General features: G+C 38.3%; 2 protein-coding genes across 3 annotated transcripts; one reads left to right on the top strand and one right to left on the bottom strand.

The window, feature by feature from the left end:
* Positions 1-500: 500 nt before the first annotated feature.
* Positions 501-3269, bottom strand: LOC137716066 (uncharacterized). Its single transcript, XM_068455459.1, has 6 exons — positions 2807-3269; positions 1951-2062; positions 1681-1852; positions 1369-1559; positions 1081-1209; positions 501-828 (listed from the first exon to the last, which is right to left on the bottom strand). The coding sequence occupies exons 1-5, from the start codon at positions 3220-3222 to the stop codon at positions 1087-1089; spliced, it is 1014 nt and encodes a 337-aa protein (XP_068311560.1). The 5' UTR covers positions 3223-3269; the 3' UTR covers positions 501-828; positions 1081-1086.
* Positions 3270-13601: 10332 nt separating this feature from the next.
* Positions 13602-19786, top strand: LOC137715399 (fimbrin-1-like). Of its 2 annotated transcripts, none has more exons than XM_068454719.1 (15): positions 13602-13806; positions 14347-14513; positions 14637-14807; positions 15269-15507; positions 15602-15773; positions 15858-15896; positions 16029-16097; positions 16216-16332; positions 16777-16985; positions 17311-17466; positions 17683-17882; positions 18299-18456; positions 18558-18654; positions 18767-18858; positions 19160-19786. In XM_068454719.1, exons 2-15 carry the CDS (start codon positions 14427-14429, stop codon positions 19442-19444), a joined length of 2091 nt encoding a protein of 696 aa, XP_068310820.1. In that variant the 5' UTR covers positions 13602-13806; positions 14347-14426; the 3' UTR covers positions 19445-19786. The 2 variants fall into 2 exon arrangements, with proteins under 2 accessions (XP_068310820.1, XP_068310821.1); XM_068454720.1 differs by having other exon boundaries at positions 14362-14513.
* Positions 19787-20060: the final 274 nt, after the last annotated feature.

The raw sequence follows: 20060 nt of genomic DNA on the forward strand, positions 1-20060 counted from the left end.
TGATGTTGCAGAGGCAGGGTGAGTTGGCTTGGCGGACAACACTGCAACATTTCTTGGTTGGTGGTTTTGGTGATTTGGCGGTCACGGCCGGGTGGCACTCCTTCAGTTGGTTGGATTAATGTTGCATATGGAGACTGCCGTGGCTCCACCAACAAGTGCGATCAACAAAATCGCAGGTAGCCACGATGCTACGCCGTTTGTCCTTTCCATTGTATCTCTTCCTATCACTCGAAAGGAGCACATTTTGTTCTTGTATTTGGGAGTAGATTTATAGTGGAGATATGAGGATCGTGTATAATTTTGTGTCAAATTCTGGGTTTGTCATGTGAACAAGTTCGTAGGAACCAAGTCACGGGACGCCCAACCATTAATAAAGAATTGAAACTTTCAATTAATATTTTAAACGAACGATAAGATATTACACTAAATTTATCCAAGATAGATACGAAGAGAAAATTCAACTAAATAAATGGGTAAAACAGTAAAGGTAAACTCCGATATCGACTAAATAAATACATTCATTAACTGAAATGAGTTAAAGAACATGTGCTTACATTTGGTTCTGTTTTTTATAGTGTCTGCTATTTTACAGGCGTTAGAAACTCCAGAAGCTGCTCACTCTAAACCTAACAGGCCTAGTCAGACAAACCATGGCGCCATCGGCAAAATAAGACCTGCCATGAACCTTTGTACATTTTCATACCATCACTCTACCTACAAACATGACCTCAAGTAAAAATATGCTACATAACTGTTCGAATTACAAGGAAATACATCAATTTCTCATGAAGGTTTAGCGCACAAAGTTATTGCGCCTGTGCTCTGCAACTGCAATAAATGACCAACATTCCATCAAAACTTATGGACTGAGATTTAATACCTAACTAAAAGAAAAGAAGAATGGAAGCAATGATGTAGATGAACGGTCAAAATGAATCTAACGAGAACTACAACGGTTAGTACAATTAAGAGATAAAGAAGGAACATTACAACTAAACAGCAGAGTGATAAATTTAATATCCACGAACCTACTTGTAAACAAGAAAACAAAAACGGATTATGAAAACGAAGCCTACAAACCTATTATCATCTCCTGAATATGTGATGACGTTCCAAAATATCTGGTATTTCCAATGCATTGATGGTTTCACAACCAAAGATTTCTTGAAGCCTTGCATCACAATGTATAGCCATTTGATTTTGAGGATCCTGGAGATGTATTTAAACGTTAGTATAATTGGTTTCTGAAGTTCGATTTACATTTGTGCTAGAAAACTTCAATTTAACAGTCGCTGAATCAAAATAAATTTATAATTTTCTATTTATTTCTTTATTTATTTTGAGAATGTGGAGTCGGATTCAACCTACCTCCAGATGGTGGGCCTTTATGTACTCCCAGATACGCATTAAAACCTCTGATTGGATCATCTCCCTTACACCAGCACCAAAAAAATTTGCAAGTGCTTCAGATATTATCAGGGAAGGACTCGGTTCTGTACTTTTCGTTGCAGACTCCATGGCATTCTTAGGCACCTTGGGCTTCTTGGGAACTGCTGGTTCTGAGAGCACCAAAACATCTCCTTAGGCATGTATTATATTTTATACCCATACCACAAAACACACAGGAATATCGTGGCCCCATACACCCAGATAGAGGGAACTGTTACACCAAATACATACTTGATGGTTCGAGTGTAATAATATGTTTAGCAAGCAACTTGTTCATCTTAAACATGTCAGTACAGTCTGTCTCAAAAACCACTCGCAGCTCATCATTGCAAATAATTTTCCTCTTGTTACCGGGATCTTGGAGATTGTTCTTCCTTATGTAAGCCCACAGTTGTTTAACAATCTGAACTCAACATTAAATATAAAACAAAATAAAATAAAAACCCTCCCGGCAGATAATAAATCAACTTTTACGAATAGCACAAATGGATGAGCACGAACCTCAGTCCTTGGGAGAGTTGGGTGGCCAACAATGGCCTGAAGCTCAGGCGAAACACCACAAAGTTTGTTTAGACCTCCCGGGCCACCTTTTCTCTTAGCTTTAGGTTTAGCACTGCTTATAAATGATAAACGCACATAAATATAAGCCCAAACATCAAACTACCATTACGCACCCAACTTACTAGAACAACTACATCATGTAAGCAGTTTTCCCTATTAATTGCTTGCAAACCAAGAATTAAATAAATAAAACTTGATGCATGACATTCCAAATAGCTTCTGCAAACAAATACACCTTACATATACCCTGCCAACACCGATACAATTGGAAACAGCATTCTACAGTAAGCCTATATACCCCGAATGCTAAGGGATAGCGCGCGAGAGAGCAGTGGAACTTCTTTTTCTCTTCGCACTTCTCAAATTTTAGTTTCTCGATTTCCCATTCCCCAAATAACATAAAGCTAGGGAAATTCTCTAACTTCTACAAAGCATACTATCCATTTTCTTGCCATTGGTCAAATTTCATTCCCCAAATAACGGAAAATTTTGACTTCTGCAAAGCATACTATCCATTTTCTCGCTGTTGCTCAAATTTTATTGAAAGCCAAACAACGGCTCAAAAATATGAAGGAAAGTTGGCAAACTAAATGTGAATACCAATTTCCTTAAACCCTAATTTCCCCGAACACACAAATTGGCCAGGGGAATACCAATTTCGCGGTAAGCAAGCTGAGACATAGTAGAATTAACCAAACACAATACAACATGACAAGCCCTATTGCATTATTCCCATCCCTCAATTTTCTCGGAAACCAAACAGAAATTATTCAAAAACAAAAGAAAGGAAACGAACCTGTCCTTGGGCGTGTTAGAGCCTGAAACGGGCGCAGGAGCGTTGGTGCCGGGCTCTGGCTTCAGGAGTGGAGGCGGGGGCTGGGAGGAGAAGGTCTGGAAGGCGGAGGGGGCGGGGTGGTGGTAATTAGGGGGTTGGTGGAGGGCAAAATGGTCTTTGGCGTGCTGAGGCTGAGGAATTTGTTGGGGTTGGGGCTGGCGTTGAGGTTGGGGAGTGGGTGGGTGGGATCGGAAGAGGTAGTGGATCTGGGCCCGAATGAAGTCGGTCTTGTGGGAGAGGTCGAGGCCGAGCCTGGACTCGAGCTGCCGGACGACGTCGTTTAGGGTGGTGAAGGTCGGGGTGGTGGTGTTTGGGTTGGAAGTGGAGTCGTGGATTAGGGCTTGTAACTCTTGCGATATCTCTTGTTCTGTCACCATTCTGATTCTCTCTCCTCTCTCTCTCTCTCTCCTCTCTCTTTCTCTCTCTGCCGAGTGCTGTTGAGAGCTTATCTCTTTCTCTCTCTTGGGTTTTGGATTTCAAATGACCGAACTGCCCTCCTAGTGGTCAGGCAGTGACCTGTTTCAAATTCTACAATGCTGATGTGGTGTATCTCATCCATTCACAGTTCGCCATGTGTTTTTTCAAGTAAAAAAACTAGGAGAAGAGATCCTCTCCGAATCTCTCCCACCAAATTCTAGGGATCCGTAGATCCGGGCTGTTGAAATTTGATCTAACGGCTACAAACAAGATGCTCCTCTAAAAGTTATAATAATTGTAGCTGTTGAATCAAATTTTAAGGGTTCGGATCTATGAATCCCTAGGACTTGGTAGGAGAGATTCGGAGGGGATCTCTTCCCAAAAAGTAGTGTTGTTTTCACAACACTGCCTTATCTTCCTATCCATTTTTTAATGAAAGCTTTAATTACAAGTTTGTTTATTTGTAAAATGACCATTAAGACCTTAAAAGATATATAATAATACAAGCTTTTAAGGAGGGGATTCCCATTTTAGCCAACAAATAGGGATGATGCAGGCTGTCACCCAATTCCATTTAATGAGATCATGCTGATGATTGGCGGCAGCCACTCCCTACCTCCTTCCTAGCATCTCTCTCCCTTTTTAACCCTCAACCAACACATCCACGTCTGTTATTCCCTTCCCTTCCCTCTCTTCTGCGTCCCCCCTTACCCTTTCTTAGTTCTATTGGGCCTCATCTCCTTCCTCTGTAGTTTTTTCCCACCATTTTGTGAGCAGCTCGTCCATGGCTTTGTGCCTCTCCCATATCCGAGCCTTGCCCATTTCAAGGTCCTTTCATAATTTAGAGCTAGATATGTGGTCAAGAATGGTTTCATGGTTGTTGTGGTTGGTTTCACTTCCATCAGCTTGTTTCCATGGTAGTGATGTTTTCTCAATTGATTTGGTGGTTGCGCATTCTTACATGCTCAGATCCGGCGAACCTGCCATCTTGGGTGTTCAAATATGTTGGCATCGTTGGATCCGTATGAGTTAACTTCACCCTTGTGCAACCTGATCTACTTACGGATGCAGCAGAGCTCACTAGTGCAGTGAAATTGTGGTCTTGGTCCGTGTCCTGCTCACTAAAATGAGCTGATAAGTGGTCCCTTTATCAAAGTAGTGTTTAATTTTGTTGCCTAGCCCTATCAATGTTGTGGTCGCGTGTTTGCTGTAGTTGGATGTTGTCTTCGATTTAAGTGATGAGTTTGTGGTATCGTCTTTCAATGATGACTTTTGTGGTCTCGCCTATTGCGATGACTTTATGTGGCCTTGCATTTGTACGATGACCTATATGGTCACCAATATAGGTATGTTGCGTCTATTGGGTTTTTGTGACAGATTTGTATTGATGACATTTTGTAGGGTAGGCTAATACTTGTGGTAGTTGTAAAAGGGGTTTACTATTGTTTGTTTGATCGTGCAAATTTACTTCAGCTCAATTCTTGATCATTAGAGTTTTTGTACTCGATTGGCAACCTCTGTAATGTTTGTGAAGATCAATGAAATACCACTCTATTGTTTCTTATAAAAAACAAAAAAAGGCCAACTCTGGAATGGTTGAGTTTAGAGCAACTTCTACATTCATAATGAAGAGCCTGCATGATACCCACTGTTAATGCAATTAAAAAAAAATTTGCAAATGAAATATAATTTTGTAAGGCTGTGAGTTTGTGGAGACTTGCCAAGCAGATCCAGATCCAACAATAAGCACTCTTGTATCAGTCATAAACAATTCTCCTGATGTTCCCCCTTTCCCCTTTCCCATTTCCCATAAACATTAAGCACTCTTGTATTAGTCAACCAGCCTTGTTTTCCATATCATCATGGTGAGGTAAATATTAAAAAAAAAACATAAGAAACCTGCATGAATAATTCGATAACATGTTTCTGTGCCCATCATATACTTTTGAATTGACTGCCATGAAAATGAAGTAGTGCCACCTAAAAGAAAGGTGATTCGTGCCATGGGTTAGGCGCAAATATGCAAGTTCACAAATGGGCCCTATAATATTCAAGTGTCAAACCTTAATGAAATTATACTCAAACAATGGAATTTCATTAATTGGATGTCAAATATGGAATCAGGGCATCAAAATTTAGCTTAGGGTGGTTAAGGGGTGCCTCGACCCACGCGTCGCCGCACACGGCAGCCGGCCGTCCCGACTCACCTGAAAATTCAACTAAGTCCAAAAATTATAAAATTTTACATAATTGTATATCTCAATGAGTAAAGCAAGTTTCATACATGTGACTAAGTCCAATTTGGCAAGGAAATGTCCCAATTTCACTCAAGCTCATTGAAAACCCTAGAAATTGGTAGCTTCAATCCGCCACCTCCGGTGCTCCGCCGCCCCTATAATTGTTTGGGCTTTGTTCCAGACCCCATGAGGAGTAGTTTGATGGCAGTGGTCGGCTGTACTACCTTCAAAAAATGGAGGAATTTAGCCGTATACCCCACGAACCCGCGGGTGAGTTTATCACGAAATCAAACCAATTTAACTCAGTTTTTTTATGAAATTGGAAGAGGAAGGGGTGTTGGGTCAATTCCAAGTGGTGTGTGGCTTCTAATCACTGGAGAAATCGCCTGAAAAGACGTCGAAAACCATGGCTTTCGCCGGGTCGGGCCTTAGGTTAAGGGATGACCCAGTTTGGCTAGGTTGTTACCCCCCCTTAGGGTTCCTTCCCTCTCATTTCTCTCCTTTATCCTCCTTGTCATTGGTCCTTCCTTCTTCTCTTTCTCCTCGATTGGCCAGCCTCTCCTCTTCTTCCTTCTTCCCTTTTCTTTTTTTCCTTCCCGTTCATCTCCTTTTCTTTTTATTTTTTTTATTTTTATTTTTTCTAATTGGTCCCTTCCCAATTTAATGGGAACTCAAAAATATTAAATTTTTATTTTTTTTAAGAACTTCTAACGTCCTTAACTTTTCGTTTCTCGTTCCAATGGACGAACAGTTTTTGCCTACGCGCTCGCATGATCGTCCTCTATCTAAATATATCAAGAATATGATAAAATACGTCATCATATAATTACATTGAGCCAACTAGGGCATTTTCATCTTTTCACTTATCGAACAAATATCCGCTGTAAATATAAATACGTCGTAACCAATGAACGGGATTTCACATTTCCCCACTGAAATATTCTTAACCATTTAGTGATTCATTTCCCTACTTTGCCCACGTATTCATAAATATGAATATCAATTTCATATACTTAAATTTTTTTTTCTTCAAGATATTACATTGGCGCTTCTGGGTTAAGTTTCCTCCCTTAGATAAGCCTCTGTTCGGTGGACCTTGAGCCTGTGGTGGGGCTTGCCACCCTTTGCCATGGCCACAATGGGATCTCTATCGATTGTGGTTGCTAGAAGTTGTCGTGTGCGCTTCAGACGCAGCGTTCGAGCCAGTAGATTGAGCTCGATGATTCTTCATCAAAAGCTGGTTCTGCTTTTCAGCGAAAAATAGAATAGATATCAAATCCGAAAATTTGGTGAACTATTGTGCCCTATATTGTAGTTGCTGGACAATATTAATGGCATTGAAGGTCGAATAGGTCTTCTCCAAGAGATCATGTTCGGTTAAGTCCTTGTTATAGAACATAAGCAGTGACCAGATTCTACAAACTTCATAATTGTATTCATTCATAGACTTAAAGTCTTGGAAGCGTAAGTGTTACCAATCGTGTCTTGCTTCAGGCAAGAAGATGTTTTTCTGGTGATCGAAGCGAGCCGCCAGGGCGAGCCAAAGGGTACGGGGATCCTCCTCTGCGAAGTACTCGGTATGCAGTGCATCATGGATGTGTCTTTGAATGAAGATCATAGTAGTAGCTTTCTGAGCTTCGTCGACGGGTGCATCATTGGGTGGTTCCTCGATGGTAGTTGTAAGACTTTTTGCAATAAGGTGGAGCTTCACGTCTTGAACCCACTTCAGGTAGTTTCTTCCGGAGACTTCCAAGGCAGTGAAATCGAGCTTGTTTAAGTTTGACATGTCCCTATACAGAGGGTACAACAAAACGTGGTTAGTTATATGGAAAGCCATAGACATATATCGTAGAACATTCAGGTTCTATAGACATGTATTGGTTTAATTTATGCATGAAAGCTACAGGTTTCATGTGGTAAGTTTTGAATGAAAACTTCGGGTTTCAAGGGCACTAAATTTGAAACTATAGGTTCGATTTATTTATGAACATGTAGTTCATATATAAAGGTACATGCAAGAACACAAAATACAATATACAATGAAGTGTAGTGGACTTGTGGATTGCTTCAGGAACCCAAGTGTGAGTGCTTTGGGACTATGAAAGATAGTTAATGGTTCAAAGAGACGAAATAATTTATTGAATCATTAATGCCAAAAAGTGAGCTTCCGGCCAATAATTTTGGATTAATTGTCAAATTAGTGAACTGCTGGTTATTTTAATTAATTCAATAGATTGAGACCATTCGAGATCAATCGTAAAAGCAAAAATAATTATAACATGCGGGTTAAAATTATTTAAAATGCCAAAAAATAGCATTGGATTCGAAAAACCATAGCCCAAACACGGTGGGCATGGGTGCCGTGAGTAGGGCAAGGCCCTATAGGGTTTAATGGGCTTAGGTGGCTGTTAGGAGCAGCCCAAATCATGGCTGTGGGTCATGGACCGATTTGGGTAAGACCAACCGTAAAGGCTGGCATTTCATGGGTTGGGTCAGACGCACAGGGCAAGCCCAAAGGCGTGCGGGTATGCAAAGAAACCTCAGCCACAGCTGGGTTTCAAGTGTGGGCCGCAGGGACAAGCCCAACCTCATGGGCTAGCTGATGGTATTGCGGGCCGTGGCTGAGGCTAAGTCCAGCAGCAAAGCTACTAGCGTGGGCCGAGACTAAGAACCAGTCCAACAAGCCAAGAAGGCTGCTGCAGACGGACGGGGGCTTCATGACCGTGTCAGGGATAGGCCTAGCATGCTTCTAGCATACGAGTTGGGTCGGGTTTAGACTGGGGTTGCAGACCCTTATGGTAGCCAACCCATGGCAATGCCTTGTTGAGTTTCGATAGAAGCAGCAAGCCTAGAAGGCTGTGCGCAAGGTCCAAGGCGTCAGAGACGCCATCCCAAGGTCTGTCGCCACACAACTAGGCTTCAGGCTGCCACGATGGTGCTATGGCAATGTCGCAAAATCCCAGATTTTGGTTTTTTTTTTTTTTTTTTCAAATTTTAGAGTTAAAAACCCTAATTGCTTCTAAATTAATTTTGATTCTTTGACTCACAATTTCACATAGCATATATGCGTAATGCATGAACAATTATATATATTGACAAAATATATGAACATATATACAATATATATAATTAGAAGGAAAATATAAATATAAGGGGTTCATACATCATGGATAATGTTTTCATGCTTCAAGGTTTTTTCATATATCTTAATTTATTTTAGAAGAACCTAATTGGCATAAAACAATTGAAAACCTTTGAATTTGTAGAAGATAGCCTCCTCCTACGATCCTTCAGTTTCGTAGATTCTGACAAGAGTAGATTCTGACAAGAGTGTGCTGATAACATGTTGTAAGCCTATTTGACTGAACTGTATAAAGGACAAAGAGGAAGAGGGGCCGGCGGCAACAAGAGAGAAGAGAGAGATTTAATTTTGAGGTGTGTGTTGTATCACCCCCTTATGCCTTTATTTAAAGTAGTATGATAGGTAAAATCCTTACCTTTTATGATTACATCTCTTAATAGGTAATCAACTCCTAATAGGAATAAACTAGATACTCATATACATATACTTGGATTTACACAATCACATTCCTAATCCAATAAGATTGCAACAGTTATTAATTTTTTATTTTGTCAAACATAAACTTTATTAGAATAGATATTAGATTAGTTACTGACGAAATTTAAACTCATTCTTCTCCTTACTCTTTTATCTTTTTGGTATCATCATGTTTCATTTCAATCTAAGGAGTGAATTAACTCCAAGATTGCATTTAAAAAGAAAAACTGGGATGCCGTGGTGGCTTGCACATATGCAGGAATATGGGAATGATGCAGTGGTCGGTCGTGGGCGGTGGCTACTACTTAATTAAGGGGATGAATGAATGTCAGTGTAACCTGACCCACAAAAAAAAAAAAAAAAAAAACTTTTATTTTTAGAAGGAAAATAAAATTAAACAAAAATGTCTCTAGGGCATTCAGTACAACAAGTTATCAAACTGCGAGGCTTTTATTTTTGCACAACTAACAACAGAATTAAGCCAAATATAATATGAATAGGGAATTGTTATTAGCATTCTAAAAATCTCATTATACATTCCAAACGTTCTATATTAGGAAAGAAAAATAAATTTGTGAGGAGTGTAGAATGAAAATTTTAAAATGCCAATAACATTTTCCTATGAATACTAAGAGTGCCCTAAAGTTGTTAAACTGTCAACGACATAATTCGTTTCTCGAAAGACATGGAAGCAACTGATGGACTCAAAATTTTTATTGAGTATTATTTGTTTTTTTTTTTTTTCATGAGGGAGCAGAATCGCTACTGTTATTGAGTTTGAGAGATTGATTAATCAATATCATCTCTCATAGTTAAAATATTTCTCTTTAACTCACTGCATCTCATAATTAAACTCTCCTCCTTCGTCTTTACTATGAATTAATGTACAATTTCATATGCGTTATTGATCAACTTTAGTTTGTCTATTTTTAAATTAAACTGTTATCATAACGTGAAAAAATTGCTTTAGCAAATAAGTTTAAGGTGTATATATCTATTAATTAAAGAAATCCTCTTTGTCAACTAAAAGAGGGTGAAAAGACAATTTAGTATTCTATCACACAAAAAAATGATGGGCAATAATGTAATTTCATAGGTCTAAATTTTACTGTTTTTTATTGAAGTCTCACCTACAAGTGTTGTTAAAATATCTCTAATATTTAAAATAAAAAAATAAATAAAAAAAACCAAAAACAAAAACCTCTCACTCCCCTCACATTCTCTCTCTCTCTCTCTCTCTCTCTCTCTCTCTCTCTCTCTCTCTCTCTCTCACACATTTTCTAAAAAAAATATGTTCATACACACAAAGTACGTAGGCAAATGCTATTATTATATGAAGAGAACAACATGCATGAAATGTGCTTATAAATTAATGAAAAATGACAAATAAATATTTAGTGAATAGTATTAGGGAAAGGTAAAAATGTAGTTTTTCGTTAAAAATGAACAGTACCGGAAGTGTTTCGTTAAAACTCCCTAAATTAAAAGGGTGGACTCCATTTGCTACACCCGAAAATAAACAACCAAATTAGGTGAAATCAATTTTTTCTTTAGTTTGTTGGCTCACTTGATACTTGTTTACTGATTTAAATGTCCGCCCATATTTATCACACGAAACGAGAAATAAGAGAAAAACGTACATATTGTATTGTAGGTAAGTTCTCTCTTGTACAATTGGTGACCACAAAATAAAAAAGTTTGAAAAAGTACACTGTCTAAAGAGATTTTAAAAAGAATGTAATATTCATACACCCGTTTTTAGTTCTTACACATCTTTTATTAATTTTTGTCATTTGATATTCTTTAATTTATTCGTTCCGACAATTGAAAATTAAAAAAATACGTCATAAGTAAGAGAAAAAAAAAAGTGTGTATAACACATCCTTACCAACCAATCTCTTGAAGGGAAGAAAAGTTGTGGAGACCATGAACTTCCTATAAGAGTTTACTATTTTAATCACCAAAGGATCACTTTTCCTGGTCCATATTTTATGTTATATTTTCTCATTGGATTATAACTTACTTCAAAGGAGGAGCTGGGACACACCAAATATCTGTACAAAGTTGACATGCAAACATGGGGCCTTCAGTGAACCATTTTTATACTTATCAATCAATTCATGAAAAAGGGCAGGTAATACATTAATTTACAATTATACTATATAAAGCTTCAATTATTTACCACCTAGATCTACGTTTGGTCTACTTTTGATGTATCTATCTGCCTTGCCCAACCCTCTACCCATTAATTCTTTGTCACCAAGTAAGAATAACAATCAAGATTCATATCATGATTACTAATTCCTGGCACTGGTGAATCATAAAATAACGGTCGTGAGGAGGTTGAAATGTCTCTGTAAGTTTTCTCAGCCATCGAAATAATAGATTGTCATAGTGAAGTCACCAACTAGTTTTCTTTAGAATCATGATAACCAATACCATTGTGTTTTACCTGATTAATTACGGAAATTATTATTAGCACTTTAAATAAAATCATTGTTCACTCTTGGATTGTCACATCCCGGCTCGGGCCCTCACCACATCCTGGGCTAAACTCCACCATAACACGATATTGTCCGCTTTGGGCCCCGACCACGCTCTCACGGTTTTTGTTTCTGGGAACTCACACGAGAACTTCCCAGTGGGTCACCCATCATGAGAGTGCTCTCGCGCTTTACTCGTTTAACTTCGGAGTTCTTATGGAACTCGAAGCCAGTGAGCGCTCAAAAAGTCTCGTGTTAGGTAGAGATGAAAATATACATATAAGGCTTACAAGATTCACTCCCCTGGGCGATGTGGAATCTTACAATCCACCCCCCTTAGGGGCCTGACGTCCTTGTGGGCTTAACTCCATCGTAGCACGATATTGTCCGCTTTGAGCCCGACCACGCCCTCACGGTTTTTGTTTTTAGGAATTCACATGAGAACTTCCCAGTGGGTCACCCATCATGGGAGTGCTCTCGCGCGCTACTCGCTTAACTTTGGAATTCCCATGGAACCCGAAACTAGTGAGCTCCCAAAAAGCCTCATACTAGGTAGAGATGAGAATATACATATATGGCTTACAAGATTTACTCCATTGGACGATGTGGTATCTCACATGAATACACAAATACAAAGAGAAAAATACACAAAAAAATATTTCATACTAAAAATAAAAACTCTCTTCATTAGTACTTCGATCACCCAAAATTAATTTTTTGGTAACTCTAGAATTGTTTTCTTTTGAGACAAAATAGTCTCATAGATTAATTATTTTCTAGAAGCATATTCAGCTGACAAATTTTGCATGTTGTTATTGATAATTCTAGATCTCGCTTTGTATTTTCAATATGAATATTTAATTATAATTTTAATACGTAAACATAAAATCCTTAGCACCAAACTTTCAAGTCTTTTTTTTTCAAGAAAAAAAGGACAATTGGTGGCAAGCTACATTTATCCACCTCTTTCGGGTCCAGAGAGACCATGAAGAATTTCACATTGCCCGTAGCTACAGTCAAGCAGATCACCAGCTCGGAACATTAAACCTAAAACCTCCCACATTTTCTTATTTATTAAAAAGTCATAGTTCGCGCTCTTACCGCTAGACCACTTAACATGGTTCCGAACTCCCAAGTCTCAACACAAAGTTATAGTCATACCAATTACCAAAAGAAGTGCCAATTCAACTACCCATACAAAGCCCTTGATTCAATAGTTGCGCCAATTAATACAATAATAAATAAATGTCCTAACATTTCCCTCTCAATTTAAGTCCTTAATGTGAAACTTTTGTCACTACCAAAATTCTCTTATTCCGACGTTAACTCACAGAGTCACAGGTTTTGTTTGGATGCGTAGCCGTTGGCATATAAATCGACCTGTTATGAGTCTTATGACTGCTCAACATAATTTTTTCTACCTGACCTACAGTGAGTGCCAAAAAACACAAATATATGTTAACTTAAAACGTCATACATTAACGTCTAAATAAGAGATAAGTCATGCGTTCCGTGTATATTTTTCTAATCTATATCAATCCAACAACATGCCTAGAAAGATAGATTTGTAGTCAGAGGAAAGTTGAAATGTTTCTGTAAGTCTTTCCGACCCTCAAAAGAGATGAATAACCGTAACTTACCACCGATTGTCCTCTTTTAAAAAAAAAAAAAAGAAAAAAAAAAACAATAACAACAATAACAACAACAACATGCCTAGGATCCCTGCCCCAACCTGATCTTCAAAAGTAGCATGCTTTGGTTTTGAAGGACACATGTGTGTTATGTGTCACCAAAATTCTTTGATAAGAAAAAAAACAGAAAAGGATAAAAATGAAAAATAAATAAATAAAAATACAGAAATTAGAGAGAGTCCAAAAAATCTCCAAAAGTGGTTTAAGAAGAAACCAAACACGTGTACGCCCACGCGCTGCGTTGTAAAACAGAACGAGCGAGTCCACCAAACCAAAACGTACACGCGCGCGTACGCAAATCGCTGCGTGATTCGGGTCTCTCGGAGACAGTAAACTCTCGGCTGTCTTGGTATAGACTCTCAGCGGGTCCGTCCTTATTACCAGACACCTCTCTCTCTCTCTCGCACTTTGCTCCCCCACGAAGGAAAATCGATCCTGTCTCTCTCTCAAACTCATCTCTCTGTTTTCTGCATTATACGTGTTGGATGGTTCTCGGGCACCGATGTTCTGAGGGGAACTAAGTAATTGATCCATTTGGGCATTGGTTTAAGTGCATGTTCTTGATTTTCTGGAGGTATGGAATTCTGGGTTGCCGTAGATTTCACGTTTTCTTTATTGGGTTTTGATTCGTTTGCAAACTTTGTTCTTGAAAAAGCACTTTTAAGAACAGAAGCACTTCTGCGTTTGATATTTACTGATACTTGGACTTCTGGGTTTTGATCACTTCTGCGTTTTGTTTATTGGGTTTGATTCAAAATCCTGATCTTTCTTTGTTTTTGTTCATGATTAGCATGTCAGAGGATGAACAGACTCAGAATTGTACTCCACTGGATGTTTTAACATGTTGATGTTGTTTGTTTTACTGTTTTATTAGATTTGGTGCTTCAATGCAGAAAATATATTTCTGATTCGGATTTAGATTTCCGATTTGGCATTTTCATCGTTATTCCGTTGGTTCAGTAATTAAGTTTATGCCTTAATTTGGCATATTCATCATGATGGATTTGACAGAGTAGGATAGGTTGGTGATTTTATGGAGCACAATTTAGGCTGCCTTGCTTTGTGTTTCTGATTCTGGAGACTAATGAATTGTTGCTTGATATATTCATACTAGATTTTTCTCCAGCAGTGAAATCTGAGGAAGATTTCAAAAACTGAGAAATCGTTTTCTTCTCCACTTGGTGATTGGTGGAGATGTCAAGTTATGTGGGTGTTCACATTATGGATCAATCGCTTCAAAGCCAGTTCACGCAGGTTGAGCTTCGCAGTCTAGAATCCAAAGTATGTATAATTTGTTCCCTAGCCAGTTGATGTTTAAAGTGTAGGAGATCTGAATTTTGGTATCGTTTGGGATTTTTGGATGTTATGTGATGGTTTTTCTTTAATATGTGGCTTTCTTTTCAGTTTAATTCAGTGAAGAATCAGAATGGTAAAGTTTTGGCTGGAGATTTGCCACCTTTAATGATGAAATTAAAGGCATTTAGAGAAATGTATTCTGAGGAGGAGATCAGAGGTATCTTAAGCGGGTTGGAGTCTGACTTCAGCGAGGAGATTGATTTTGAATCCTTCCTTAAGGTGATTCATATTGTTTCTTTGTTTTCTTCTCCCCCCCCCCCCCCCTCTCTCTCTCTCTCTCTCTCTCTCACACACACACACACACACACACACACACGCACATTCACACACTCACTCCCCCATGCATGTTACTGAGTTAATCGTAGTGCTGAACAAAGTAGGTATAAGCATAACGATTGGAGGTCAAAACTTCAAATTGCAGAAACAGCTTGCTAGATGCAGGGGCAGGGCTGCATATGTGTGTTTCCCTCTCTAGATTCGAATAAGTGTGGCAGTGTGTTGTATCATAGTACTATACCACCCTTTTTAATCGAAAGAAGTCCCAGATCAGAAGAAATGTTTTTTTATGTTTTCATTCTGCTTATTGTGTAGTTAGGTGTGTAAGCCGTTGCATGTAATTTGCTACATTTACAAGGGAATTTATAGGATTTCACATATTAATTTTTGCACAAATTGCACAGGCATTCTTAATTTTGCAAGGGCAAACAACAGCAAAATCGGGTGGTTCAAAGAACTCTTCATCATTCTTGAAGGCCACTACAACCACCCTCCTTCACACAATCAGTGAATCAGAGAGAGCATCTTATGTGGCTCACATAAACAGCTATCTTGGGGATGACCCATTTCTAAAGCAGTTTCTCCCATTAGACCCAGCTACAAATGACCTATTCCACCTTGCAAAAGATGGAGTTCTCCTCTGGTATTTAAGCAGGGTTCAGTTTATTAATGTCTATGCAGTTATGTCAGTTAAAGCTGTTTTTTAATTCTTTATTCATGTTATTGATCAAATGCAGCAAGCTTATAAATGTTGCTGTGCCTGGGACAATAGATGAACGAGCAATTAACACCAAAAGGGTTCTCAACCCATGGGAGAGGAATGAGAACCATACTCTTTGCCTCAACTCTGCCAAGGCCATTGGCTGCACAGTGGTTAACATTGGCACACAGGACCTGGTTGAAGGAAGAGTACGTTTAAAATTTTGGTTCTGAAACTAGTTTGGTGTGTATTTTTGGGATACTAAATTTTTGTTTTGGTTATTTTATTTGCAGCCTCATCTGGTATTGGGGTTGATTTCGCAAATTATAAAGGTAGGTAGCTAAAGTTTATTTTTGACACTAAATCTAGCATAACCACAGAGAAATTAAGCAAGTTGGAGTACTGATTCATATGGTTGACTCTTCCCACTTTTTCCTTGCATGAAACCAATATGGAAACTTCAGATCCAACTGTTGGCAGATCTCAATCTTAAGAAGACACCTCAGCTTGTAGAATTGGTGGATGATAGCAAGGTTATCCAGTTTGGAATTTTTTCACGTAGTCTTATCTTCGAAAATTTTATAGTTAATAAATTCTTGGAAAAGAAGAATTTGTTAAGGACTTTCTTTTTCTTGTATTATTATGTCACAGGATGTTGAAGAGCTTTTGAGTTTACCCCCTGAGAAGGTCTTGTTGAAATGGATGAATTTTCACCTCCAGAAAGCAGGCTACAAGAAACCTGTTTCAAACTTTTCTTCTGACGTGAAGGTATTTTATCATTCCTCTTGTATATCTAGGAGCATCTAGCACAGTAGCAGTGCCATAATTATTCCTCTTGTGTTTTTTTTCTCTCTCTTTTTGCGGGTAGATGGTAAGGAATTTAGAATTCTTAATACAATCCGGTTATTTCTCCAACGCAAACTAACTTGAAAAGAAATGTTCTGATTGATTTATAGAACAGGTAATATAACGCAGAATATATTTGTCCTGGTATAGAAGAGAGTGTGAAGGACTAGTATTGTTAATGAGATTCTTTCCAGTTTAAATATTTGCAAGTGATATCCTCTTTCCTCACTTATCTCCTTCGTAATTCATTCAATCAGAACTTGCAGTTCACTGCTTACTACCACTGTATCATTATTGGTTTCTCACAATTTGAATTGACCTTTAAACCATCTGATTTTTTTTCCATGATTTGTAATCCAAGCACAGGATGGAGAAGCTTATGCTTACCTACTTAATGTTCTTGCTCCAGAACACTGCAATCCGGCTACATTGGATGCCAAACCCAATGAAAGGGCAAAGTTGGTTCTCGATCATGCTGAGAGAATGAACTGCAAAAGATACTTGACTCCAAAAGACATTCTCGAGGGTTCTTCAAACTTAAATCTGGCATTTGTGGCACAAATATTCCATGAAAGGTTGGAAATGAACTATCACTATCTTTTATAGTCAGAAAGTGACTTTGTATTATTTTCGTTTTGTTTTACGAAAGACATTATATGGGATGGAACTAATTAGGTAGAGAATTTTGAGGATAAGCATAGGCATACAATCTTTCATATGATATGTTGTCAAAAGAATTTGATGGAATCATGTCCTTCTAGTGGCCTAGATTTTGGTCTTGTCCCCTCCCTATCCCCTCCCTACCCTCCCTGCTCCGTGTCTCTGTGTCTTTGGGTGTGTGTGCGTGTGTGTACTTGATAATTTTGGTAATTCGTTTGAATATACTGTGTCTCTGTGCAGGAATGGCCTCTCTACAGACAGCAAGAAGATTTCTTTTGCAGAGATGATGACAGACGATGTGCAAACATCAAGAGAAGAGAGATGCTTCCGGCTGTGGATCAACAGTCTAGGCATTGGTAGTTATGTTAATAATGTGTTTGAGGATGTGAGAAATGGGTAAGAAAGAGTTATTAACTTGAAAAGTTTTCTATATTTCAAAAAGTTGTTGATTATGAGTCAAACATGCGAGAAGAGTTGCATGTCGCCAAAATTTATTTAGTTTATTTGACGGTTGACAGAGATAGTTACATTGCTTTTTCCTGATTAATTTATGATTTTCTCTTTCACAAGCCTCTTATATGTGGGATTTACTTTTATAACTCTTGTATGCAGATGGATACTATTAGAAGTACTCGATAAGGTTTCACCAGGTTCAGTTAACTGGAAGCAAGCATCAAAGCCTCCAATTAAAATGCCGTTTAGAAAAGTGGAGAATTGCAATCAAGTTGTAAGGATTGGAAAGCAACTGAAATTCTCGCTGGTGAATGTAGCTGGAAATGATATTGTGCAGGGAAACAAGAAACTCATACTTGGTAATTTTCACTCATCAATATGCACTTGTGTGCACCTTCCTAGTCCCTTTGCTTTTGAGCTTAGCAGCAACTGTATAAATACTACATCGAGTTTTATTCGTTACTGGCTCTAGTTATCTTCTTATTGATTTCACTGACTACCTCAGTTTTATTTGAGTTCTGCAATGGAGTTGCATGATGTAGTTTATTAATAAAGTACATGAATCTGTTTTCAGAGGGAGACAATCTGACTTTACGTTAAGCTTCTTCATTTTCTATTCTCAAGAATAAAATGCTGTCTAGTTGTTTGCTACTTGCAGTTAATAAATAAATAAATAAATAAAATTTCTCCTTTTCTTGAATTGGATTATTCGTCATCTCATTGTTTATTGAGAATTTGTTGTTAGATACTAGAGTTTGTTTTCCTTTTTTTTCAGCATTCCTATGGCAGTTGATGAGGTTTAATATGCTTCAACTTTTGAAAAATCTAAGATCTCACTCCCAAGGAAAGGAGATGACGGACACTGATATTTTAAAGTGGGCTAACAACAAAGTCAGAAGCACAGGCAGAACTTCTCAAATGGAGAGTTTTAAGGTTCAAACAGACTACACCTGTTTTCATTTTTAAGTTTAAGCGCAGTCATAATTCTAGAGATGTTTATATGTTGTATCCTGAAACCTGGGATTTTTTTCCAGGATAAGAGCCTGTCAAACGGGATTTTCTTTCTCGAGCTTCTCAGTGCTGTGGAGCCTAGAGTTGTCAATTGGAACCTTGTTACTAAGGGTGAAAGTGGTAAGCTTCTTTGCAACATCGTTTTCAGCTGAGCAAGAAATGGCCTTTGACCAATTGGCCAAGTTTGAGTAAAGTACTAATGAGAAAAGTGCTTTTTTGGTTGCCATGATAGCTGATGAAAAGAAGTTGAATGCTACATACATAGTCAGTGTTGCACGGAAGCTTGGCTGTTCCATATTCTTGTTGCCTGAGGACATCATGGAGGTAACGAATGACTCCAACTGCAATGTTTCTTTTGTTGATTTACCTCATTTAATACTTAGAGACTAAAGTAGTGACACCTTCTCATCATTTTGATGGCGTGCATGGTTTATGAGAATGATATTGTCACACCATTTTAATCGAGTGCGGTTTGTGGCCGAATATTTTTGAAGTTTTGCGTTTTAGAGAAAAAAATACCGACGTGCCCTTGAAATTTATAGACAAGCACAACTTTTGGGTTTCATTTAACTTCATAAACTGCAGTTTCAACTAACACCAAGTCATTATTGCGATGTTATTGCAGGTGAATCAGAAGATGCTTTTGACACTAACAGCCAGCATTATGTTTTGGAGTCTGCAACAACCAGTTGATGACACAGAAAGATTGCCATCCCCTGTTGACGTGTCACCGGCAACATCTATTAGCGGAGAGGATGAAAGCTGTTCTTCCCTTGGCGGTGAAATTTCAAACTTGAGCATCGACGACACTGCCTCAGACACTACACAGGTTGAGAATGATGGCAGCAACACTCCTCTGGGAGGCGGGATCGGGGTGGAAGGGGAAGGAGGGTGCATAGCTGTTAAGTAGGTCGAAGGAAAAGCGTAAATAGACTTAGAGAGCTCCATAAAAATATGTTTGGTTGTAAACAGAGTTAGAGTCACAGGTTGAAAGAAAATAAAAAAAAAGGACGACATTGTAAATTACTTCCACTATGTAGATAGTAACTTTCGTTTTTACAGTAATTACGTCATTCCAGAGACGATGTAATTCACAAGATATTTTTTTTGATTGGTGGGTGAGGTAAAAAATGGAAAGAAAATAAAAGAGAGTGAAGTGCAAGAGGTGAAATGAAATCTATAAGAAAAGAGCATATGTTGGAGAACTTTTTTGTTACTAATCTGGAAGAATGACAGTTGAATTTTGTTCTAAGTTTGGCTCTTTCGTATCGATAAAGTGCTTATATCAAACCCGTTTGCGTTAATGAGAACTTTAACCTCATTTGAGGGCGCTAACGACATGTTTACTTATCAAGAATGAGGAATCGAGGTAGTAGGAAACTTAGTTGATCAAGTTTTCATTCTTAGTTCCTTAGTCCCATAGTTGATCAAATTCCTGATTTGGAGGGCATGAGATTACTGATTTAAGGTGGCATGCACATTATGTTTATAACTTTTTTTTAATAAAAAATGGTCCATAAAATTGA

This window comes from Pyrus communis, chromosome 14 (assembly GCF_963583255.1).
Source record: "Pyrus communis chromosome 14, drPyrComm1.1, whole genome shotgun sequence".
In the NCBI taxonomy this organism is placed as follows: domain Eukaryota; kingdom Viridiplantae; phylum Streptophyta; class Magnoliopsida; order Rosales; family Rosaceae; genus Pyrus; species Pyrus communis.